The sequence below is a fragment of the Manis pentadactyla genome, chromosome 1, assembly GCF_030020395.1.
Source record: "Manis pentadactyla isolate mManPen7 chromosome 1, mManPen7.hap1, whole genome shotgun sequence".
Classification (NCBI taxonomy): Eukaryota; Metazoa; Chordata; class Mammalia; order Pholidota; family Manidae; genus Manis; species Manis pentadactyla.
In genome coordinates this window covers 229337077-229361275 of record NC_080019.1, presented here as the reverse complement: position 1 = coordinate 229361275, position 24199 = coordinate 229337077, and the positions used below count along the sequence as shown (strand labels likewise).

General features: G+C 56.2%; 1 protein-coding gene across 1 annotated transcript; it reads right to left on the bottom strand.

The window, feature by feature from the left end:
• Nucleotides 1-2714: 2714 nt before the first annotated feature.
• On the bottom strand, nucleotides 2715-23545 carry FAM3D (FAM3 metabolism regulating signaling molecule D). Its single transcript, XM_057508213.1, has 10 exons — nucleotides 23235-23545; nucleotides 22006-22056; nucleotides 20173-20280; nucleotides 17053-17073; nucleotides 13561-13678; nucleotides 12151-12209; nucleotides 9202-9252; nucleotides 6312-6396; nucleotides 5488-5614; nucleotides 2715-3171 (listed from the first exon to the last, which is right to left on the bottom strand). The coding sequence occupies exons 2-10, from the start codon at nucleotides 22016-22018 to the stop codon at nucleotides 3082-3084; spliced, it is 672 nt and encodes a 223-aa protein (XP_057364196.1). The 5' UTR covers nucleotides 22019-22056; nucleotides 23235-23545; the 3' UTR covers nucleotides 2715-3081.
• Between the last annotated feature and the right edge of the window lie 654 nt (nucleotides 23546-24199).

The following is a 24199-nucleotide window of genomic DNA, read 5'->3' as shown; positions in this document are numbered from 1 at the left end:
CCGAGGGAAGAGAGAATCTCTGCCTGGCCCTGTCCTCACTCCTGGGAGAGGAGTGGTAGCTTGGTGGGGAGGACGGAGGGAAATGCAAGCCCCAGGTTCTGAGGTCCTGAGTAGCTTGCAGAGATTCCTGAAGGCCTGTCCACCGCGATGAGGAGAAAATCAGGCCCCAGGTCTTGTCTGCTTCACTTCCTGAATATCCCTGGGACGGGTCCCTTTTCCATCTCATGCCATGTCCGGGTCCAGGCCACCATCCTCTCTCCCTGGATGGCACAGCAACTTCCCCACCAGCCGGCCCCCTCCACTCCCTTCTCCCAACACGCACTCTGGGATAAGGATTCTTGTGCAGGAGACTTATCAGGAGTCGGGGAGCCGGACAGGGGAGGGGAGGGAACCAAGCGAAGGGACACTTCCAGGAGAGCTCTGGAGTGTGACTTACGCTCCGTGGTTTGTCCTGCCCCGAGACAGGACGCTGGGCTCCCATGTTCCCAGCCAGGCAGTCATTAGCTACAGCCATCTCCAGACGATGGGAACTCCAGCACTTCCTGGACTCTATGCTTTGCACCCGGGAGCAAAGGCGGTGCGAGTAGCCTGAGGGCTGTTCTCCAAGGAAGAGGGCTGACCAGCCGGAGAGGCAAGCTGGAGAGGGCATGTAGGCGGGCCGCCAACGTCCTACTGAGCTGCCTTTCCAAGCTCCCCCACCCCCAGGAGACCCTTTTCCCAGTTCTCTGGTTCATCCCACTGACATTTTCTCAGTCTTCTTTAAAGTGTTGCACAACACAGCTTCTAGAAAAGCACCATGCGTCCTCTCTTACAGCCAGGTGGCCGCTCCATGTTGTTTTAAATAGTGGCCACTGCCAAGAGCTCTGCCTAGTCCTGTTTCTAGCCATGAACTCACTGTAGAAGTCCTTCTTGGTTCTTTTAATTGTATGGGTATTGTTCATTTTTGTTAGGGAAGAATTCCAAACATACAAAGGTGTTTATGGTAATAATGGAAAAGTCCTGCCAACTTCATTCCCAGAGTGGGTACCTGGCCACTAAAAATAGATGTTTTTCGAAACATTATATATATATTGGTGATGTGAATATTTTATCATATTGAGTGTTCACCAGCCTGACGGATGGGTATAATCCTCCATTTCTGAAGAGGAACTATGGGTCAGAGAGGGGACGTGACTCGTGCGCCCAGCTAGCAAGTGGCCAAGCCAGTGCTCAGAGCCAGGCCTGCTGGTTTTTCTGCTCAGCTCTGCTGCCTGCAGTAGGTAACTACTGCTCAGAGTAGGAGTGAGCCAGGTACGGGAAAGGGTGGTTCAGTCAGGGTCCAGGGCCTGCGGAAGCTCCCTCCCCCAGCTTGCCTCACTGAGTGCTGGGGTTGGGCAGGCAGGGAGCTGGGCTTCAGTGGCCACCCGTTGTCAGCACCTGCTGTCAGGTGTGGGCAGGGGGCCCTGCCCCTTGGAACAAAATGGGAGGAATGGAGCCGGTTCATTTGCTTATGTAAAGCTGCCAAGCATTGCACTGACTGGGGTGTGTGTGCAAGTGGTTAGCTGAGGCTATCAGCAAACTCCCCCTTTACCCTCTGAGTAATCTATGGTGGGCTGGGAGGAGGGGCTATGGAATTGGGGGTGGCTGGCTGGCTGCCTTCTGCTGACTTCCTTGGCCAAGCCTGCTCCAAGCTGTCCCATCAGGCTTTGCACACTGATCTTGATCCCACAGTGACTGCAGCCCGTGTCCCAGTCCCCCACAGCCCTTGGTCGAAGGGTTCCACGTGCTGTCCTCCTTTGTATCCCAGGCCCTCTTGGCCCATTTGTCTCCAGGGCTTGGGAACTGTGAGCCCACTCCACTGGCAAGCACATGAGCTCCCACTGTTCTCCTGCTCGGGGTATTTGTCCTTGAGGCCTGGGCAGCTCCTGTAGGAGCCCGGGTACCATGCCCCACCCTCCAGGATTTCGTTTTAGGCCCGCACCCCAGCCCTCCTCAGAGACCCCAGGTGTAGTCTTAGCTCTGTAGCCCTTGGGCCTCACCACTCCAGGGGCCCCGGCGGCTGCTATCACTGAGAGCACGGTGGCCCCTCTCTCCTGTGCGGGACACACGAGACGTACCCAGGAATCCCATCGCCCCGGCACTAGCAGTGCCCCCGCAGGGCCTGACGGGGGTCGGGGCAGGAGCCTCTCAGCTCCGCACACTAGGAGATCTCTGGGGTGTGTTTTACACTGATTCCTAGGGTCTCCACTCACCCACAGCAAGAGTCAACAGCACGCCCTCCATTGGCTGCCTTCTGCTCGCTGTCTTACTTCTGCACCCTTCTAGAATTCCTCCCCGCAATAAATCTTAGGGGCTGCCCCTGGGGAGCCCAGCCCGAGAAGCCAGGACAGTTTCCCTGGAGCCTGCCTCCCAGTCTGGCTCTTCTTTCCAGCCGTTCTCAGACCTCCGGCTCCCCGCCTCCGCAGCTCTGGGCTTCCTGCAGTCGCCTGCAGACGGCAGGGGAAGACAGTGTCCTCCGCATCCGTCCTCTGGCTCTGCTCCCGCCGGACTTAGGCCCTACACAGGGGGCCAGGATCTTTCACACCTCGACAAGATCCCTGGGAAATCAGCCCCCTTTCAGGCTGCCTATCCCTGTGCCCGAAGCTGTCACCCACCTGCCCAAACCTGTGGCCCAGGCAAACCCAGCCTAGACCAATTTGATGGCAGGGAGGTATTGTCCAGTGAGTGGTCCAGAGTTCATTCAAAACCAGCCAAAATAAAATGTAATTGTGCTCAGGTGTGGGGGTGGTGCATGGCTCCCCCGGAGGCAGTCAGCACTCTCAAGGGGAAGCAGTCCTGTCCTCTGCACAGACAGCAGCCCCTGAGGACCCTCGGGGGCTGGCCACCCAGGCAGGCCGCCTCAGCCCACAGGAGGGTTTGTGTGAAGAGCGGAGGCCGCGGAGCACAGAGGCCCCTCTCAGCACCTTCCGTGCTGCCACTGCCGTTCCTGCGCCCCGCTCTGCCGCCTGGCGGCTCCTGCCAGCCGGCCTCCAGCACCTGGGCCCTGACCCCTAAGTCAGGCCCGAGCTTCTTGAGGCCCCAGCCCAGGGGAGCCGCAGCGCCCTAGAACACCCTCCGGGGCACACAGCCCTCCAGCTCCAGCAGCTCCGGCCAGCCCTCGTATTTGTTTGTGTTTGGGTTGTTCTTTAAGTACTAGAGAGACAGAAGAGAGAAACGCCATCAGTTGGGGGGCCGTTTAGGAGTCACACCTGCATATTCCCTGGGCTTGAAAACCTGAATGCCTCCATTCCCTTCATCCTGGCTTTAGCCCCGTGGACGTGGCGCAGTGTGGGGTACGACTAGCCCATTTCACAGATGGGGAAACCGAGGTGCGCAGGGAATGCAGCTTGCCCAAGGTTTCAGAGATGGGATCAGAGCCCAGCCACTGCCTGGCATGCCTTGGGGAGGCACTGAGCGATGGGGGTGGAGAACCTTAGCCCCTCTCCCAAATTCTGCGTCAGCACTCCCAGGACATTCTAAATAATTTAAATAATAATAAAAATTAAAAACTAACAATAACAACAACAATTAAAGGGTGCATCCTAGCATTTGCATGAGCACCTGCTCTGTGCCAGGCCCAAAGTGCCCTATGCATGTAATCCTTACAGTAGCCCCTAAGAAGTGCCTGTAATCATCATCCCATTCTGGAGATGGGGAAACCGAGGCACAGAGGGCCACAGTAACTATGGCCACCCAGTTTCCCTTGTGTGGGAACAAAGGCCATGATGTTTCTACTAACGACCTGTTTTTTGGTTCATTTCTGGGTGATGGGTCCGGGTCAGTCGATCATAAAATCAGGTGAAAGATGGGCTGACTCCTCACTGACTATGTGCTTCCTCTGTGCCGTTCGGCCTGGTTCTGGTGGGTCTGGAAGCTACGCCTTAGGAAGGGCGGCGCCCGCCCTGCCTGCACAGCCTCCAGCCTCTGTCTGGGTCCTGCCCTGGCACCTCCCTCAGCGACGTTCTGCTGCCTGGCCCTCCCTGCCGTCTGAACACAAGCTCCTCTCCTCGCCTTCTCTCACACAAACCGCTCTGTACTATCCGTTATTTTAAAAAAATAATTTCCAACCACCTGAATTCTCTTAGAAACACACACATACAAACCCAGCCAGCGTTCTCCAGGCAGAGCTAACCCGCTGCAGCCCACTGTGTCCCCGCACCCTGGAGTTCAGCTCCCCGCCTCTTCCCTTCCCTGCCTCCTGAAGCCCTTCCCGCTGCAGGCTGCCGCATGTCTCCTCCGGCTGGTGCCTCGGCCTCCTCCCTGCCTTCACAGCGTTCCTGTGCTCAGCCGGGGAGGCCGTCCTCAGCACGTGAGGACAGGAGATCTCTGTGGAGCTGGACAGAGCTGGATGAGCGGGGCTTCCCCACCACCGAGCAGTTCTGAGACTCAAGCAAGCGGGTTAAAGCCTCTCCAACACTCGGGATCCTTGTCTGGGAGATGGGAGGCGGTCATGCCTACTTCACCGCCGATGTGAAATAAGACCCACAGGCAACCGGCCCAGCCACACCCGCGCAGAGCACGCGCTTGCTGGATGCGAGGCTTGTTATCTGTTTGTTCTTGGCACTCTCCCGCCTAAGCCTGCCGTGGCTCCCCACTGCCTTCAGGACAGATCCACTCTCCCCAGTGGTCCCGTGTGTCCGAATCATCGGCCCCGGCTCCCCATCTAGGATCTGGGCAGAGCTGAGGGTTCTCACCCCCAGAGGCCTACTTCATGTCCTGGCCAGTTATCCCGGGTTTTGGAATTGCTCTCAGCTGGGGATGCACAGCTGGGGGCTGCCCTGGCCAGGGGAAGAAGTCCCAGCATTCTCCAGGGACCCCAGCTCCCCACTGACTCCCTCTTCCTGTGAGTGTTCCTCAGCTCCCACTCCTCTGTGCTGCCGGCCTGTCTGCTTGGGGCACGTGGGTGCTGACCATGGGACCCCATGTCACAGAGCCCCCGACTCCTTCCACATACTTGGGGCGCTCTCCTGTGTCCTCCCCTTGGTGCCAGTTCACCCTCTGCACAGGGAGCTTGGAAGGGGCCTCGGGGCTCCCCGGTCCATGCCTTCCCCTTTACAGATGGCGACACTGGGGCCTGGAGGGAGACGGGGCTCGGTAAGGCTGCAGCTGGGACCAGAAGCCAGGCGTCCCGCCCTGGGCACCCCGTCCTCCCGTCGCACAGGCTTACCTCCACACGCCTTCCTCTTGCTTCCATGCCTCACTTTCCTGTCTTCCTTTCTCCTTTTCCTTCTCCTTTGGTGGTGCTTATCTATGTATCTATGCTTTTATATGTGACCCACCTCCTTGCAAAATGGTCAAGGCCACTGACCCTGCTGGGGGATCATTTGGGTGACCTCTGGGGTGGATGACAGCCAGGTGGCTGTCCCCACATGGCCCTCGTGTCCCTCTCAATCTGCCTGTGTCCTTGTCCATCCATCCTGGCACCTCCCTCCCCCCTTCACTGGGATGGGGAGGCCACCAGGCACCCACCTGCTCAAAGGGGCTTTTACTTTTGAGGTCTCTGGCCCCTAAGAAGACCCAGCTGTCTCGGAAGCCCACTTGCTTTGCATAGGAACTGCCCAAGTTGGAGAGGAGCGTCCTGATTTCAGCATTCATTCTGCAGAGGACCAGAGAGGACAGTGAGGTGCTGAACGGGAGGAGGGCCCCGCCCCGCCCTGCCCCAGCCTGCCCAGTCACCTCGCCGCACAGGGTCACACTGGGGAGGAGCAGGGCAGAGGGGCCAGGACTTCTCTCCTGAAACCTCTTGAAGGTGGGCGGAGAGGTGTTAGAACAGCTTTGCTTCGGTTTACAAATGTACATGTTCATCTGGAAAATGCGGGACATTATTACTACTAATAATTAGTAGTCTCACCCCCCCTTGACCTAATCATTGTAAAAATTTAATACATTTCTTTCATGTCTTTTCCCCTATGCATGGGATCACACCAATGCTTTTATAACTTTTTTTTTTGTTGCATAATGATAAAGGGTAAGCATTCTCCCATGTCCATAAATGTTTTCATCACCATCATTTTAGATGCAGTACATCCTCTTTTATGTGTGCATATCATATATTACAGTATGTCCTGATTTCTATAACCAGTCAGTTATTATGAAACAGGGAGAATGTGTCCAGTTTTTCACTGTTGTAACCAAAGCTGTAATGAGCCTTCTAGAACATCTCTCTGGGCACATGCCTGGTTATTTCCTTAGGAGAAGTTGCCAGATGAGGAGCTGGCAGGAGAGAGGCACGCAGGGCTTAGAAGCATTGGTTCACTTCACCCATCACTTGGCAGGGGGAGGTCCCCACTTACTTGGTCCCTGGGTCATCATAGGAGGCCAACAGCACCAGTGTGCCATCTGGAATTTCTCTAAGGAATCTTACTAGGAACTTCGTATCTGGAGAAAGGAGGAAAATGAAGTGCCTGTCATTTAGGGGCAAAGACCTGGTCATGCTCATTCTCTCTGACTGCCTTTATGACCCATCTGAAGCTCAGGGGCCAACAGGAGGCCCTGCCCTACCTGCAGCCCGGTCCTGCGGGAGAGCAAAGTGCACAGAGTGTGGGCATCCTCATTCAGGTGGTCTGGGGTGGCACTGGGGTTTGAAAGTTCCCCAGGTGATGCTGATGTATAGCAGGAGGTGAGAACCACTGGGCTAAGGGCGCTTGGGGGCCTACCCCCAGGAGACAGAGCACAGTCACCTCTCGGTGCTCTGGGTCTTTGCATGCTCCTGCTGCCCTCATCTGTGTTGGTTAAGAACCCGTCTTGTCTGTGCTGACTTTAGAGGGTACGCCCACTGGGCCACAGGCAGCCTGGGTCACCAAGGGAGAACATTAGTCTCTTACAACTCTCCAGCCTCCGTCAAGAAGCAGGGTTCCCTGTGCATCATTAATGCCTCCCTACACTTGTGGAATCTCTGAATTTAACGGAGAGCCGGTAAGTGAGCCATCAACATCTAGGTTGTTTCAAGGACACTGATTTGTTTCTATTGTGTTTATTTTGTGGTCATCCTGCCTGCATAAAAAAGATAATAGCTTTCTACTTAGGACAGTGATATAATTTCCTTTTAAGATGCATTTATTTAGGTTAAAAAAAAGTGAGCCAATTTAAAGGAAAATACTCATGATTCAGACGGTGCTCAGGAATAGGTGTAGCTTGTGCAGGGGGTCTTCTTGACTGATTGAAGAAGTATGGGTGAGACTGACCTCCTGGGAAAAGTAGGGCTACATCTGTCAAATGAGGATGATTAATAGCCCTGCTCATAGCATTTTTGTAAAGATCAAATGTGACAGTGGCTCTGAGCATACAGTAAGTGCACTGCAATGGAATTATAATTATCAGCAGCATCAGCTACATAATTTCCAGAGTCCTGGACAGACAAGCAATGAAGGCCTCTGGTCCCATGCCCATGGCCTGTTCCACTCTCTTCTCACCTCATCACCAGCTCCATCCTGCACCAGGAGAGGCCTTGCATGCCTGCATATAGGCACTCCAGTCTAAGCTCCATCCACACCACCTTCCCCTTCAGCAACAGCCATGTCCTGGCTATCTTGGTCCTAGGGGGTGTGTCTGCAGCCTTGGGGGCACACCTGGAAGAATGTGAGGGGGCCTGCACATCCTTTGGCCCTGCAGACCCTGCCCATGAAGTGGGACTTGGCTGGGGGATGGCCACCATGGGACCCTCTGAAGCCCTGGGCCCTCGTTCCTGTCTCTAAGGGGGATGCTGCAGATCACTTCCAAACACTCTCCAGCTGGGACTTCTGGGCAGCGGATTCCCACTGCCTATATTTCAGCCTCTCCTTTGTTTGCAAAGCCCAGAGGGCTCCCTGCTCTCTGCTTCCTGGTGACTTTCTCCCCTCTTGGGCTCATGAGTTTAGGTGGGAGCAGTAAGGTAGGCTTTCCCGGAGGTGGAGGCAAAGAAGGGGGATCAGGAGAGAAGAAGCCGGCTGATCGGCAGCCACGGGCCTCTTCCACTCTGCCAGGGGCTTCCTGGGGTGGTGGTCACATGGTCAGCACCCTGTGGTTGCAGGGAGGTGGGAGGGAAACTGAGTCAAGCTGGGCTCCAAGAAGGGGCCTGAGCTCAGTTCATCTACCCAGTGGAAACTGTCCTCGTGGGGCCCCGACTCTGCCATCTGCACGGCTGCCCTGCTGCCTTTTCACTCCTCGATGAGGTTCCTGTGTTGGAGGAAGGCTGGTTTGCCAGCAGGAAAGTTGGTGGCACACGGGTCTAGGACTGACTCCACCACGATCTGGAAGGTGTTGGGAGTGTTGGGCAAGTCCTGTCCCAGCTTTGCCGGGCAGCCTGTGAGGAGGAGGCTGCTGGTGGGAACTTAGATGCCTGGGCCTCCAGCCCAGGTGGGTCAGAGCCCTGTCACAGGCTGTGCTAAGGACAAGGAGGACAGCAATTTCCTAGGGGGGTGGCCCTGTGCCCTGAGAAGCTCAGGTAGCATGTCTGTGTGGACAGGAGAAAACACTGCAGAAAGATGCAGAGAGCTTGGAGCCCCAGAGCAGCCTTTCTGGGCCTTGGGAGGCCTGTGCTGTTCTTGGGTCCAGGAGACACCCCTATGGCCTCAAAATAAAATACCCTTAACCTGGCAGAGCAAGCTGGACCATCTGATCTCGCCCCTAGCGCTTCGGTGCACACATGCTTGGCCTGCGGTCCTCCTCTGCACCTGGGGGCAGGCCAGAAGTGTGGGAAGCGCCAGGGCACCAGGGGGCCCCTCGGCTCTCTTGCCACTCTGCGACATCTCTGAGGCATGTGGTCAACGCTTGCTCCTGAGTTCCAGCTGCCTGCATGTTCGATGCCTTGATAACGCACTGGACAGGCTGCCTTCCTTTCCCTGTCTCTCCCTCACTGATAGCCCTGAGATCACCTCCTCCCACAGGAACCAGGGCATTTGAATCCTTGTCCCACGACCTGCGTCTCGGAGAGCCCAGCTGAGACAGTAGAAAGCAGCCCATGCACCCCAGGAAGCCCCCGGCAGAGAGGAACCCTGAAGGCCCCATCTTTGCCTCCACCTCCTGGGAGAGCTTGCCTTACTGTACCCACCTGAACACATGAGCCCCTGATCTTCAGCACCCACCAGCCTCTTTCTGGCTGCCTTCTGTGGAAGCAAGAGCACCCCAGCACCCCGATAGTTCCCTTGCGGTTCGGCAGGGAGGAACCCAGTCCACCCTGTGATGTCAGTGCCAACAGGCGCCTACCTCCAGAGTACATGTCGAAAGAGCTCTGTCTGTACACCATTCCTGTGCTTCCTAAGGGGTGAGAGAGCAGTATTATTTCCTGTAACATGTCATTTTTCAGAAAATGACTACTCTTTAGGCTAAGGTGTAAAAATAGAACAATAATGGAATAAAGACAGGTCCTGTGGAAAGCATGCAGGACTGAGTAAGCGCCTAATGCTTTTGGGCTAATTGGAGAGGTCCAAGAACATAGTGGTGGAGGATCTCTGGAATTGAATGGGGTCCGAATCTGAGTCTGCATTCTGCCTTGCCACTTCCTAATGCACAACTTACCATTTTGGCCTCAATTTTTGCATCTGTACAATGGGCTGTGGGAACTAAATGAGGTGTGTTTAAAATCAATAGTAAGCATTCAAGATAAAATATAAGGTGCAAAATAGTAATACAAATAACTACAGTCATTATCATTATTCCTGCCTAAATAGGAAACCTGTAATTTGATTCCTCCAGCTCTTGAACACAAGGGATCTGCAGTGGGCTGAACTGTACTTGATATCCTGAGTCCAGTAATCTGTTGTGTTTGTGGCTTTTACAGACGGTCCAAGTCCTTCCTTCCTACAGGAAGCAGGTGTTCCGCAAGGAAGTAGCAGTTCTCACTCTCTGCCACCAGATGGGGGTGTTGCCGAAGGGATGGCAGCGCGGCGCTCTCGCCGCCCGACCCATCCCCGCTGGGGCAGCTTGTGGATCCCTGCAGAGGGTGGGGACCGGGGCCTGGGCGGTAGCAGTTCTGCGGGGTTGGGGAGCTCACACTGCAGCCCCTTCCGGATTCTCCGAGCCACTAGTGTCCAAGTCCCCAGGGCACTTCACCTGGGGCGTTTGGAAGGGATCTGTGATCCCTAAAACTGTGATCATAGGCATTTGTACATTTTTTGAGAATCAGGGAGAAGGTGTAGTTTCAGCAGTTTCTCAAAGCAATCTCTGCCCCCTAAAAGGTTAAGCACCACTAATTTTTAGCAACCCTTTGTTCTGGCTCATTATACAGGGGAGGACCCTGAGGGCCCGAGAGTGATTTGTTGAACTTCCCACAACCGGCAGGCAGGCAGTAGGCTTGGAGAGGTTTCTAGTCGAGGGAGGTCAGCTGGGTGGTGACACCCGGAGTCAGCCAGATCCAGATTCAGATCTACATGATTCCGCTGGCTGTGTAACCTGGGCAGGTTGCCTAATCTTCCGAGCCTCCATTTCTTACCTGCAACATGAGGAGATGAGCACAGGTCCCTTCTAGCATGAGTGTAAATGAAACAGCACACAGTGAGCGTTCAGTAAATGTTAGCTTGCTTTCAGTGTGAGGGATGGTTATTTTTAACTTTAGGCTTATGCAATGTGGAGGAGGAGGCCCCAGTCTGAGACCATTCTCATAAGACTGCTTGAAGAGGTCCTCTTCCACAGCGACCCATTTTGGGGAAGAGAAAACCAGCAGGTTTCAGTCAAATCTGCTGCGGTGGAGCAGGTTTCCTGCCCTCCGCATGGGGGTTTGTGGAGACTGGGTGGCGCCGCCAATGTGAGTGGAGACTTCAGTCCGCTGGGGTTCGGCAGGCCTCAGCCGCCGACCCTTCTCAGCCCCCACCCTTCCTGGGCTGCCCTCTGACCCCTACTAGGGCAAGGCTCCGTTTTTGCTCCAGGCCTTGACCTTTGCCCTGACCCAGCAGGATTTCTTGGCACCCCAGGAGCAAAAGGCCAGGGTTCCAGCCCACTCCGTTACCTACAAGTGTGGTCATGTGGTCCCACCATGTACAAGCTTGACCTTTTCCCTCCTGAGCACCTGTTTTGCCTTTTTTCCATCTGCTTTGACTTTTGACCCAGGAAGTGGCTCTTAGATCCAGGGAGATGGATTTCCAGGAAATGGAGGGTCTTGGCTGTGGCCAGACCACCCAGTCTTTACTACATCCCTGCAAACCCACCCCCTCCTGAACTGTGTCTGTTTCAGGCTTGGCCTGTAGTCAGTCTCCTTGCTGGAGGTACAGGGTTAGTGAGACTGTGGGCCTCCTGCTGGGTCTCCCTGCCTCCAGCCTTCCTATTCCAGGCTGGAAGGAAGTTTCTGGAATACAGCACTGTACCCTCTTGCCCTGCTCAAAGCCTTTCTGAGGCTCCCTGCTACCCTCAGCCTCAAGCCACATGTCTTAGCTGGACATTTAGCCCCTTAATCTCCCCAGCCACGCCTCTCACCATTGCCTGCTCCCACACTGCACTCAGGAAGACCCCACATGGACTCCAACCTCCTCTCTTCCCTGCTCCCTTCCCCCTCCCTGCACAGTGCCGCCTCTGCCTCCAAGGAGCCTCTCCATCTTTTGTCCTGGCCAACCCCTACTGTCTTTCAGGCCTCAGCTGACCATCACTTCCCCCTGGAAACATCCCCTGACTACTTTTTCCCCCTGCTCTGGGAGCTGTGTCTCCTCCTCTTCATAGATGCCCAGCACATTGTCATGGCTTGTAAACTTCATGGACACCCACAGGGGTGGTGAAGCCAGGGCCTGTCCTTCTAGGTCACAGCCAACCCCCAGGGCTCGGTGCACACCCTGGCCCGCAGGAGCTGCTGGCCATATCTGTTGAATGAGTGAATGAAGGCGTGCACTCAGCTCACGGCCTTGTTGGCTTTCCCTGTGGCTTCATGTGCGCTGGTTTAAGGCAGGGTGGCCCTGAGGATGGGGTCATGCGTCATAGAAGACGTGTATCCTCCTGGGATAGGCGCACATGGCAGGGGCCTGGCTGGGATGCCAGCAGGCAGGACCAGGTCTTTTAGGCCTTTTGCTCCCACCGGCCACCCAGGCCTCCCCTCTGAGCGCTCCAGGATTACCCTGGACACATGATAAGGGCTGAGCCAATGTTGGCTGGATGAATGCCCAACCACACCCCCTCCTGCCCACCAGGACTAAGATCATGGTGGGGGCCGTCTGGGGAGGGTCAGCAACTCACCATTCACCAGGGCGATGTTCAGGCCTCTGCCCACGTTGTTTTTCACAGGACTCATGATCCTGAAGAAGAAGAAGAAAAACAAAACACCACAGTCAGTCCCGGGTGTGGGACGAACACTCTGCTTTCGCAGCCCTAGAGCTCCAAGAGGGCCCCCACAGCGCGATGCAGGAGCGTCAGGACACCCGCAGAATCATCTGGGCCGCCTGCTTTCTCCTGGAAGTGAGCGGTGGGCTGGATTCCCCGAGGCGTCTCTCAGGGCTCGTCTGGACCAGAACAGTCTGCGCAGGAAAGAGGAAAGGCCCCTGGCCGGGCTCCGAGGTGGTGGAGGTGGGGCAGCCGTCTCTCTAGGCCACGAGGCTCGCTGCTGGCCAGAAGGCAGAGCGCAGAAGTGGCTGCCATCCTGCAGAGGCTGGGATTGCCAGGGGGAGCCGGGCTGTGTCCCTGCCCTCCACTCTCAGACCAGCTAGTTCTCGGCGAGAGACCGTTCGTCCCGACCTGGGTGAGCAGAGCTCCTGTGGCCGCAGTGACTGGCCAGGTGGGGGCATGTGACCCAGGCCAGACAGTGGGACCCAGTCTTGGGACTTCGGGGTACTTCATCTGGGGAAGCTCCCTTCCCGGCGGGGTGCTAGCCCGGGCTAGTATGTCTGTCCAGCTGGTGGCCTCCCTCCTTCGCCACACCAAGAAGCCCATTTTCAGTAGAGAAAATGGAATCTAACGGATAGAGGAGAGCAGCGATGAAGATGCTGTGAGAGGGAGCCCTGACAGCACGGTCTGAACCCCCGAATCCAGCTGGCCCTGGAAATGGATGCCTCAGGCCTTTCAGGTATGTGAACCGCCCGCTTCCTTATTTTGCCAGGCGAGTTGGAGTCAGGTTCAGAATCCTGACTCAAACACCCATGTCCAGTTTCTTCTGTAGGATGGGCTTGCCATCCCCGGGCCTTACTACCTGGTCTGGATAATGGGTACACAGTCTTTTTCCTGCACCTGCTGCCTCTGGGCTTTGATACCTGGGTCTTGATCTTGACCTTGAACCCTCCTCACGGGCATGACCCTTTGTAGGAAGCCCTGCAGCCTGGCTGGCAGACAGACCTGAGTTCCAATCCTGGCTCCACCACTGCTTAGCTGGGGATCGGGGTCGGTCTTAGTCTCAATTTCCTCATCATTACAAAAGTGAGCATTGTGGCCCCACCCCTGGGAGTGCTGACGACCCCACAAGGTGATGCCACAAAGCAGTTAGCAACGTGCTGGAAAGGGAAGCTGTTAGAGTTCGTGTTATTGGTGACTCACCCGCCAGAGGTAAAGGGAGTCTGTGGAAGGGGTGGGCTGGTGTCAGGGTCTGCCCCTGCAGCCTCTGAATTTGTGAATAAAGAATAAGGAAAGAAAAGAAAAGAAATGAAACAGGAAACTTACATGTGGTTCTCGAAGCACATGGAGGGGCCCACGACGTTGGCGGCCCCACTGCAGATTTTAAATGCAAAGAAGTTGCCTGGGCAGGGCTTGCTGAGGCCACATTTGTTCTTCACGACCGCTAGGGGAGGGGACAGGTCAGCCTTGGTGGCAGCAGCCCAGAAAGGGGCCCGGAAGGAGGGGAGGGGCAGGGCCTGCGAGCAGGCTCAGTTCCCGGCTCCGAGGCCTCCTCCCGGCGCTGACGGCCCCCCCCCCTGCTCTGTGTTCCCACAGGGCCCCCCCATCCCCATCAAAGACACAGGACGCCGGCTTTGTGTCTGGCCCCCCACCCCACTCCAGAATTTGTTTCTGGGCTCTCCAGCACAGTGCGCGGCGCAGTGTGGGCACCGTGCCCTTAAACGGAGTGGAGTAACGTGGCGGTTAGCAGCCAGAGCTCCCGTGATTACGGTGTTCTCCTGGGAGCCTTTCGCTTGGGCCACAGCCGCCTTCGGAGCTCCCAGAGACCCCTGTTGACAGCCTCCTGGGGACCCTGGCCTGGTGGGTGGGGGGCGCCTCTCACAAGCCCTCAGCTCCAAGTGGGGTGCTAGCCTGTGTGGGTGAGGCTCTTGGGCAGGTCTTTCCCCTCCTTTCTCCTTCACTTCCTCTCTGTGAAGTGGGCTAACTGCCCATGAAAGGGTGTCTTCCCCACTGGGTTCTTTGAGGAATACGTGAGGGCAGGTTAATGCCCAGCACACACTGGCCATTCTTACCAGTCATTCATTCATCCCTCATATTTACTAAGTACCTACTATGGGCTCGACCTTGGGATACAGCAGGGGACAGGCAGGCGGCCCTAGCCCTTCCACCTGGTGTGTAGAACCCACCGAGGACTCAGTATGCAGCCCCTCTGATTACTGTGGCCGCCACTGAGACCTGCATCCTCTCCACGCGGCCCTCACTGGGCAAGCCCAGGACTCTGAATGCAGGGGATGTAGCTGGGGCCCCCCAGTACAGCTGCTGAGCCGCTCAGCCCTCCGCAGGCTCCGGGATGTCTCATGTACATTCAGCCTGGCAGGTTCTAATTTATACTAACGTGTGTTTTTTAACACCCTCTGACAGTTTAGAAAGTACCACTAGGGAGGACTGGGTAAACACGGAATTAGAGAAAGTTCTCTTGCAGAGGAAAAGGGAGACTGGGCAGCCCCTCTATTCTCCAGCCCATGCCAGGCGTCTGGCTGAGCTATGCCAGTGCATGCTTGGAGCAAACCACAGGCTTCCTGAGAGAGGCTGGCGCATGCCAAGGGCTTGCCGTGTGCTAGGCGCTGTGGCAAGCACTTTGTATGTATTATCTGGTTATATGGTTCCAGTGACTCCTGTGCCTGGCATAGTGGGCACTCAATAAATATTCACTGGATGAGCACCTAGAGCATCTGGGCACGACTGAGCCCAAGGCTGAGAGGGATGAAGTCGTCAAGGTGATTAGGGGGTCCAGGGCCCTCGCCAGCCTATAGGGAGCCTTTCTGTGAATCGGGACAAAGTGCCCTTGGGGGATATAACCCACCGTGCAGGGCTTGGCAGGCCCGCACCAGGGCACCCTGCTGGACATGGGCTCACTGGCTGAGTGGCCTGCCCCGGGGATCTGAGCAGAATGCCTGTCTGAGGCGTTCGGCCTCCTCTCCCGCCCCGTTGTCAGCACACCCACCTGATGGGTGCAACCGAGTTCAAAAGGGGGCATTATCACCAGGGGGTGAAGACATCCACAGGGGGCTGCTCAGGATTGAGAGGGTGTCCAGGCCTGTGGCTCAGGAGAGCGAGGGCTAGGGATGTGGACCCAACTCCCTTCCCCACCCTCTGGACGGGACCCCCCACAAAGGGGCCCAGCGCCTGCCGACGCGGCTGGCTTGGAGCCCCACCTCTGGTCACCCGCCCCCTCGCAGAGAGGCCAGGTCACTCATGAGAGTTCTCACCTAGTCTGGAGGGGTACTTCCAGGCCTTGGGGGCCACCCTGGAGTTTGCCCAGAGCCTATTGAACTGCAGCCAAGTCTGATAAACCCCTTGTCAACACGCCACGAAGCAGGCTTTTCCAGAATTGATTTTCTGACCATTCAGCCTTCACGGTCAGGCCACTGGATGAAGGGGATGATGCCCAGGGGTCTCAGCCACAGAGAAGCAGGGGGTTTGCTCTCTGGGTTTGGGCTTGGGGGCTGCCACCGCAGCTGTCTCAAAACAAGCCTGCTGGGAAGCCCTAGTGCTGTTGCTCAGGGCATGAAGCCGAGTGCTGGAGCGGGGTGCAGTCAGGAAACTTGGGCTGTTCATCAGTAATCTGCTATGTGACTTGCCTCAAAAAATCTCTCCCTTTACCTTTCCCAACGGTAAAATGATGGAGTTGGTTTGGATCAGGGTTGTCAATGGGCTTCCTCTTGAACACCAATGCATCTAGTATTAGAGGCTTAGGAAGTGACCTGCGGACTTGGAGGTGTGCCGGGACAGATTGGTAATGTCTGCCACGGGAGCAGGCAGGGTGGAGTGCACTATGCGTGCCTGGATTTGCCAGCCCCAGCAGATGATGTCTGCGTGTGTGTTCAGCACCAAGATGCTGTTCGGCCACAACTCTGTCACCTCAGAATATTACTCAGAAGGCTTCAGGGAGATGGGTTTGAAGATGGGGGCTGAATGGTTCGTACTGATTCACGCAGTCTTTGCTTGCTGTAATCCTGCAGTGCACCAGGGCCCCCATGCCCTTTTCAGTCAAGTAAAACCCTGTGCCTGGAACTACATCCTTCTTCAGTCACTGCCCTGTCAGGGTGGGAGAGGAAGGCTTGGAGATGTTCCTCTTTCAAGGAGGTGCTGAGAGGCTGGGCTTTGGACCAGACAGGAAGTTGATTCCTGCTCCACCACTTATGACTACATTGATCTGGCCAAAAGATTTCACTTCTCTGAGCCTCAGTTTCCTCATCAATAAAATGGGGATAATTATAGCACCCACATAGGGTTGTGATGAGGATTGCACGGGATGCCTGTGAAGTTCCAAATACCATGTCTGGAACATAGTAGGCCCTCAGCCACTGTCCACCTTCTCTTGGCACATTTGGCACTTCCACCCCAGCAGACAATCTGCACCCCTTTCGTTGTCCCTGGGGGCCTCTGCTCAGCCTGACGTGGCCTCTGGTACTTTGGAGTAGGAGCCATGAGCCAAGCAGGGGGTCGTGGCAGTGACGATAATAGCAGAGTTCCCGGTTCTCAGGGCTCCCAGTTGGGTGGGGGAGGCAGAGAGGGGAGGCAGGGGTGGGGCTCAGGCCAGAGCAGGGAGTTGCAGGACTGGGAAAGGGGGACAGTTGCGCTGTCCCTATCAGTCTGAATGGCTGAGGGGTCCACCCCTGCTGCTGGGCTCGGGGCTTCTGAAGGCCCCATGAGGCCCTGGGAAGGGAGAGCCGGGCACGTGCTAGACTGGCAGAGCTGGGAGCAGAGACCCTGGGACATGTCATCCTAAGGCAAAGGGGGTTGGGGGGTACTCACGGGTCTGCTTGGTGACTGAACCTGTTGGAGAGAAGACAGAATTTGGTTAGCAGGGAAGTGATTTGGGCGCCCGCGGGATGGAGGTTGGGGGCTTGGGAGTGGGAGGAAGGGACTTTAGGGTGGCATGGGCCTGGCTAAGCAGCGTCCCCCACCTACGCAGGGGGTTGAAATGAGCTCTGACAGCCCCACCTCATCTGGGATTCCTCCCTCACTTCACTTGCTTCACAACACCCCGCCACACACATGCAGATACACTTACACACATGCACACGCAGACAGACACAGACACAGACACAGACACACACACACACACACACACACACACACACACACACACACACACGATACTCTCCTGGTTAAAAAGAAGCAGGGCTCTGTTGTGAGACCCACTGGGGTCTGAGCCTGACTCCTGGCTGTGTACCCGCATGTGAGTTTTAGCCTCCTGGAGACTGAGTCTGGTTGGCTGCACAGGGGAGGCCATCACACCCCCCCTCACAGGCTGTGAGAGGGTCCGGTGCCCAGGCCCCATGCAGCTGATGGTGTTCGGCTGGGTGGGAGTGCCTTTCCTGACTTACTGCAGCAATGGCTGCCTGCACTGGGCTTTATGGCCCTTGGTCACTTCCTGCCGTCTTCTTTACACTATAACCGCTTGTTTCTGCAGTTCTGTGTCAAGTCCCCTACCACAGGGGGCAGTAAGTCCTAGAGCACAGGGCCCCCAGTGACCAAGGAATGCCAGGGGAGAGCATTCTCCCTTTTTGGGGGTCCCTCACACTTACACACTTTCCATTTGGTCCTCAGGGGTCTGTCCATCCTGGAGGGCTCCTACCTCCTGCCTCCAAGACCCTAGGAGTAGTATGTGACCCAGACTGGGCCGGTCGTAACGTTACATTCTTCGGGAGACAGAGCCCTTCCCTGGGGTGATATATGGCTTCTGGGGAAGAGAGGAGGGCCTCTTTCAGCTAAGCTGGGAGATGAGCATCCAGACGGCTGCCTTGGAGAGAAAGCTGCCCATGAATGAGCTTGATTAGCAACAAGTACAGCCAAGAGACATAGAAGGAAAGACTCTAGGGGTGCCATGAGGGCCCCTAGATCCAGCCATACCTGAAGCCTGATGCCCATGGACTTCCTAGAGTATTTAAACCAGTTAGTGGTAGGTTTGTCAGGCCATCTGGAAGAACCCTGCCTCATTTGTCAGGTAAATCAGGAGTTCTTAGTCTCCTGATTTCTGTGCCATGAATCCCTTTGGTGGCTTGGAAAAGCCCGTGAACTCCCCTTAGAATAAATTTATTCCCATTTCTCTTGAGACATTTAGCGCTTCCTACTCTAACCGAGTCCATGTTATTAAAGGCATAAAATAAAACAGATTTGATTAGAAAGGAAACCAACTATATAATCAATATAATACTAAGAACATTAAAAAACAAATTTGTGCTGTAGTAATTATAGTGCTTCTATATTAATGCATTAAATAATGAGGTGGTGACTTGTGCAGTAAGGTTAGGAACTTCTGACACAAACGAATGTTCCCCTGGCCTGGACACTGACAGGCCTTGACAGCTGCTTTTCCCACTGGTTCCATTTTCCACCGCTGCAAACATTTCCCGAGACTCCGGATCATGTTAATGCACTTCTGTTTTTGTATATTCTGTAATCAAGTCTGTCTGTCTCCTTTGACTCAGAGGATGAGATGTGGCCAAGTGTTCCTCATTTCGGGGTCCCTAGGACCTAACACAGGGTAGTCATTCAGTGATGGTTGCAGGTATTGATTCATCAAAACACAGGTAGTTGAGATCTGGGAGGGAAACAACTTGTGGGGTTTCCTTTCAAACACTACACACTCTGTCACCTCTAGAGGACACCCCTGAGCTCCACACCTGCTGTGAGCCTCCCCCACTGAAGGACCATCTCCTCCAAGGCCATCAGCACAGCCAAGTCCACCTTTATCCATAAAAGCAGTGTCCTGGGGCTGGGGACATGGGGGCCACCATGCATCTATATAAACCATCCTGACTTGGGTGGGGGCCATGCCTGACAAGAAGTGGATGAGATGAGGGATCTGAGACCTCACTATGGGGATTTGTGTCAAAGATGGGGCGACTGGCTTCTTGCTGCTGGGAAGCTGTGAGCTGGCTGGAGGCCACACAGGTTACCGTGTTTGAGTGTCACTGGTGGCGGTTCTTTGAATTCAAGGACAGATCCAGAGGTATAAAGCCCTGCCGTTTCCCTCCTTCCTCTGAAAGTATCTGAATGTGGGAGACTTGGGTTCCCATTCCTATTGGCATCTACAAGAGAAATTTAGGCTAGTTTCTTAATCTCTCTGAGCTTCTCTTTTCTCAGACTACACAAAATCACAGCATGAGCTCATGAATGAGTCCGCTCTGCAACCACACCGTGGATCACCCCGTGGGGCACTTGTGCAGATTAAATAGACTATGCATGTAAGCAACATCCATCATCCACCCATCATCTGTCCATTATCCACCCACCTGTCATCCATCCATCCATCAGTCCATCCATCATCCATCTGTCCATCCATCCACCCACCCATCCATCCACCATCCATCCATCTTTCTTTCATTCATCAATGTTTGCTGAGCATCTGCTCTGCCCCAGGTATTAGAGAGCTGGATGCATGCAAGGTAAGACCCTTGCCTTCAGGTGGCTCACGTTCTCGGGGGCGCAGATAGGCAACAACCAAGCAAGGCAGTAAATGAACAACACAGCGACGCTGCTGCTGCCGCTCAGAAGGAAGGAGGCTGAGGTAGGAGGAAGGGCGTGGCTGTAGCCGGGTGGTCAGGGAAGGCCCCTCTGAGGGGGTGACCTCTGAGTGGAGACCTGAAGGCTACGGGGCGGCTGGCGATAGGGAGGGGTGCGCGAGCAGGTTCCAGGAGCAGGCACGGCAGTTGCAGCTGAAGCCACCCCGTGCGGAGAGGGTTTTCTCCCTCCCTCCTTCCCTTCCCCCTGTCCTTCCTTTCCTCCTTCCTGGGGGCCCAAAGGCAGGCCCACACACCGCCATGTCCGGCCATCTCTTGGGTCCCCCAGGGATGAAGGGAGGACCACGCAGGGCTTGGCCCTGGCTCTGGGGTGCAAGCCCAGCTCCCAGCCCTGAGCCCCACTCACCCAGCCAGCGCGGCAGGCGGACGGTTCTCACGTTGAAGCTGCCAAAGCTGCGGATGAAGATCCACATAGTGACCATGGCGAAGATGAGGGCCAGGATGCGAAGCAGTCCTGCAGAGCGAGGGCCCAGGTCAAGCAGCGCACCCCGAGGCCGCGCAGCGGGGCTGCAGGTGAGACCTACTGAATGCCCACGGCGGAGCCCCATGTGGTGTCCGGGTCACGGGACCGTATCGGTGGACGCCGTGTGATGACCGGGGGGAGATATCACACTGCAGAATTACACGGCAGCATCTCCCAAGCTGGGCCCACTGGGAGAGAACGTTAGAAATGCCCCTTCCTGGACCCCACTTCACCCCCCAGAGAGAGCAACTCCAGTATGAGGCCTGGGAATCTGCACCATTAGCCAGCCCACAGGTAAGGGCTGAGAAGTGTGGCAGGAAAGCCAGCCAGCCTTGGGAGGCGAGCCCTGTCATGGGAGTCGGGGAGGGGGGGCTGCACCTACTGCTTGGGCAGCCAGCTGCCGCTGTGTGACCTCGGGCAGGAGCTCAGCTTCTCTGAGCTGGAGGCCCTCAGTCACAGAGTGGATACAGCAGCACCCTTGCTCCTGAGCCCGTGGCTTGTCGGGGGGATGTTATAACTGTCACCAGTAGGCAGCCTCTAGGGTGGCTTGGGGGGTTGGGCTGGACTCCCACATTGTCCACCAACTCCCAGAGAAAGCCACCCCACATAACCACACAGTGCTGTCAGTAGGAACACTCAGCAGCCCTGCCGACGCGGCCTGCCCTGTCTCGCAGCCAGGCTGCTTCCTGAGTCCCCGTGCATCCCTGGGGAGCAAGCCCACGCCTGGGATGAGCGCCCAGAGCTCCCTGTCCCACTCCCTTTCCTCTCTTCTGTGAGGCCAGAGCAGGCGGTTGCACTTGACCCACTGGTTCAAGGACACTAGGGGCCCCTGATGCCTTGGGGTCAAATCCAGCCATCAGGCCACATCCCCTCGCTGCTCCCCTGCCTTTCACAGAGTGTCACCTTTCTCCTCAGCCCCAGATTCAGTGCTGTGGCCTTGTGCTGGCCTCTGGCTACCTGGGGTGGAAGGCCTCCTGGGCCCTTGGGTGCCCTCATCTTCTAGGGCCCAGTGCAGCCGTAGGCACCCAGAGGTCCTCTTGGGTATCAGCGCACATTGTACAGCCCCTTGTGCCAGGCACTGGGCAAACAGCATTTACACACATTAGCTCAGTTCATCCTCTCAGTAACCCTTCATGTTGGATGCTATCAATAGTCCCCATTTTACAGATGAGAAAACTGAGGCTCAGAGAGGTGGTTGCTTGGCTAGTGAGTGACAGAGGTGGGGTTTGAACCCAGGGACATAAGCCGACTCTAAAACTCGTGCTCTTAACCCCCTCACAGCTGTTTGGGAATGCAAATGAATTGTGCCCACTTCCTGTTTGGTGTTCAGTTTCTCTATGTGCACAAAGAAGGTTCAGCGTGAGGGTGTGGGTCAGAAGACAAAGGCCTCTCCTTGTGTCCAGCCCTGTGGTGTGACAATTCTAATAGCCCTCCTGGAGGCAAATATCTTCTCCCTGATTTCCATCCAGGTACGGGTGTTCCCGAGACGGGGCCAGGCCTCACGCTCCCAGCCAGGGGTGGCCACTATGCCAAGCGTGTCCAGCCCTTTAGCCAAGAGGCAGGAAGTGGCGCCCCTGGGCCGGTTTCCTCCTGGAATTCTGGCCTGACCATTTGAGAACAGAGGCAGCCAATCGACCTCCGAGGCCAGGTCGACTGATTCCAAAGCCAGTTTCAGACTGAGCCTTGAGCCTTAGCATCCCCAGGGCCTGACCCTACCTGAGACTCGCATCCTGTCCAGCTGAGGGGCAGCTTGGGGTCAGTGATAGCCTGTGGGGAGAAGAAAAATCCATTTGGAAACTGGCATCTGGGGTCTGAGAGTGAACAAGACTGAAGATCAGGGACAGGTTTCTTTAACGGCACAGATCATATCCTTTCAGGGTCGCTCCTCGCCACCTGCCGTCTGCTCTCCCTCTGCCTCCACCTCTCCTTGCCTTTTGCCCCTGGAATTTTACATTCAGTGCCACATGTCTTTTTCTGAGTGCAGAGCTTAGAGGGTGGGGGGAGCTGCGGTCGGCCAGAGGCTGTCTCTCGGAGGATTGACTCACTCACCCGGCCGGCCGGCCGTCCACCCACCCTGGTGGTTCGCCAGCCAGCTGAGAGGCACCGAGCTAGCTAGCCTCCGTGGAACCATCAGGGGACAGCGACTCAAGTGATCTTTGCTGATGCCCCAAAATCAATAGTAATCAGAGCTTGCATATTGCACGCAAGGTTGTGCCGAGTGCTGTGTATTTATTATCTCCTTTCATCCTAACAGCCCCCCGTTTTAGGGGTGAGTAAGCTCAGACTCACACGGGTTAGCCCAGGGCTAGTCAGCTGACGAGGGTCAGAGGCAGGATGTGGACCAGGCCACCTTGGAAGCCCAACTGCCCAGGACCCCGGCGACACAGGAGAGCCGGACTTACCGCCCAGCACCGAGGTGGCTGGGCTGGGGCAGAAATCCCCACCCTGCCCTCTCAGGCCTTCCAGGTGAAAAAGCTGAGCTGTCACCTGGTCCCACCCACAGAGATTTTGTAGAACTTTTAACTTCCTGAAATGCAAATTACAAACGTTTGTTTTTACCCCCAGATATAAAAATATATTATGCTTTTGAATGTTCTTGGGTTTGTGACCTCCAGTGCAGGAGACCAGGGCCCTGGATGAGGTTCGAAGGGGCTTCTGGGGAAGGGGTTCCCCTGTGTGTGGAGGTTCCAGGAAAGCTGGGGGCTGGATGAAGTGGAAGGACAGGGACAGGGTCAGACAGACGGGGGTGGACAGATGCATGGACAGATGGGATATTCATAGAGATAGTGTGCCACAGACGTGCGTAGGACAAGGGGGAGAGGGTGACAAGAATACAATGTGCATGCACCCAGATTCAGAGGTAGGGAGACAGTGGCATTCAGAGAGAGAGAGAGAGGAAGAGGAGAGAGAGGAGACAGACGGGACGGAGAGGGTGGCGCACATACCTGGTAGGGGCTTGACCCTGGCTGTCCGCCTACGCCCAGCAGGGCTCTGGCCTCAGGGCGGGGGGGTGAGGAGGAGCAGGGACAGCAAGGGCTCTTGCAGCCTGATATCCCTGCAGGCCCAGTGCCCGGCTATCTGCTCAGCACCCGCACGCGGCCCCTGCCAGGCTCCCGGGTCCGAGTCCCCACCGGCTCCCTGCGGCAGCCCATGTGCACTCTGGAGCTGGAGCCCGGGACTGGCTGGCTGGGGTGGGGCCCGAGGGAGAAAGGCACTGGGGACAGATAAGCAGGGTGGGGCAAGAGCTGCCTCTGCAGCCACGCAAACTGGAAGTTTCTTTCCTCCTTGTTCCTGTGGGATTGTGGCAACCTGTCGTTCAGGTTATGAAGTTGTGGGGCAAAGGCACAAGGAGAAAGGGCCTCCCGCCCTGCGCGCTGGCTTGGCCGGCCCAGGCACGGATCGGTGGCCCCAGGGTAGTGTGGGAGTAGTGCAGGGGGGTGGGAGGTGGAGGGAGAGCAGCGGGGGGGTGGGGAGGTGAGGACAGAGAAGGCAGAATTGCTGAGAGCTTCTGCCTCTTCCATGACCCGAAGGCTTGTGGCCCCACCCTCACTGTCCCTGAAGCCCTCCCCAGGCTCCCTTCTGATTTCTGGCTGCAGGTCTGGCCATGGGCAGAAGCCCCACGCCTGCCGTTCTTTTCCGTGGCAGGCCTTGTCTCCTGCAGGCCTGCTCCAATGCCGAGCACTGAGGAAGTGCTTGAGTAATATTTGGGGACTGAATGAACTGGATTCTCGCATAGCCCTCAGAGGTTAGGATGATTAAACTACCAGACAGAGAAGGAAACAGAACTCCAGAAAGGGCAAGTGACTCGTCTAAGGCCACACAGCTTTCATTCCTGAAGCATTCTCTGAGCACTTGTGGGAAGGCAGGCTGTGCATTATCATGGGGGGTATGGCTGGGAGCAAGACGCGCT

Bases quoted from the DNA above. Each gene is read 5' to 3' on its own strand.
- FAM3D (XM_057508213.1), bottom strand. The intron at 13,679-17,052 runs GTGAGTACCCCC...CCCCTCCCCTAG, and splicing joins TTCAGTCACCAAGCAGACCC to CGGTCGTGAAGAACAAATGT. The intron at 6,397-9,201 runs GTAGGCGCCTGT...TCCTTTCTCCAG, and splicing joins TTTCGACATGTACTCTGGAG to ATACGAAGTTCCTAGTAAGA.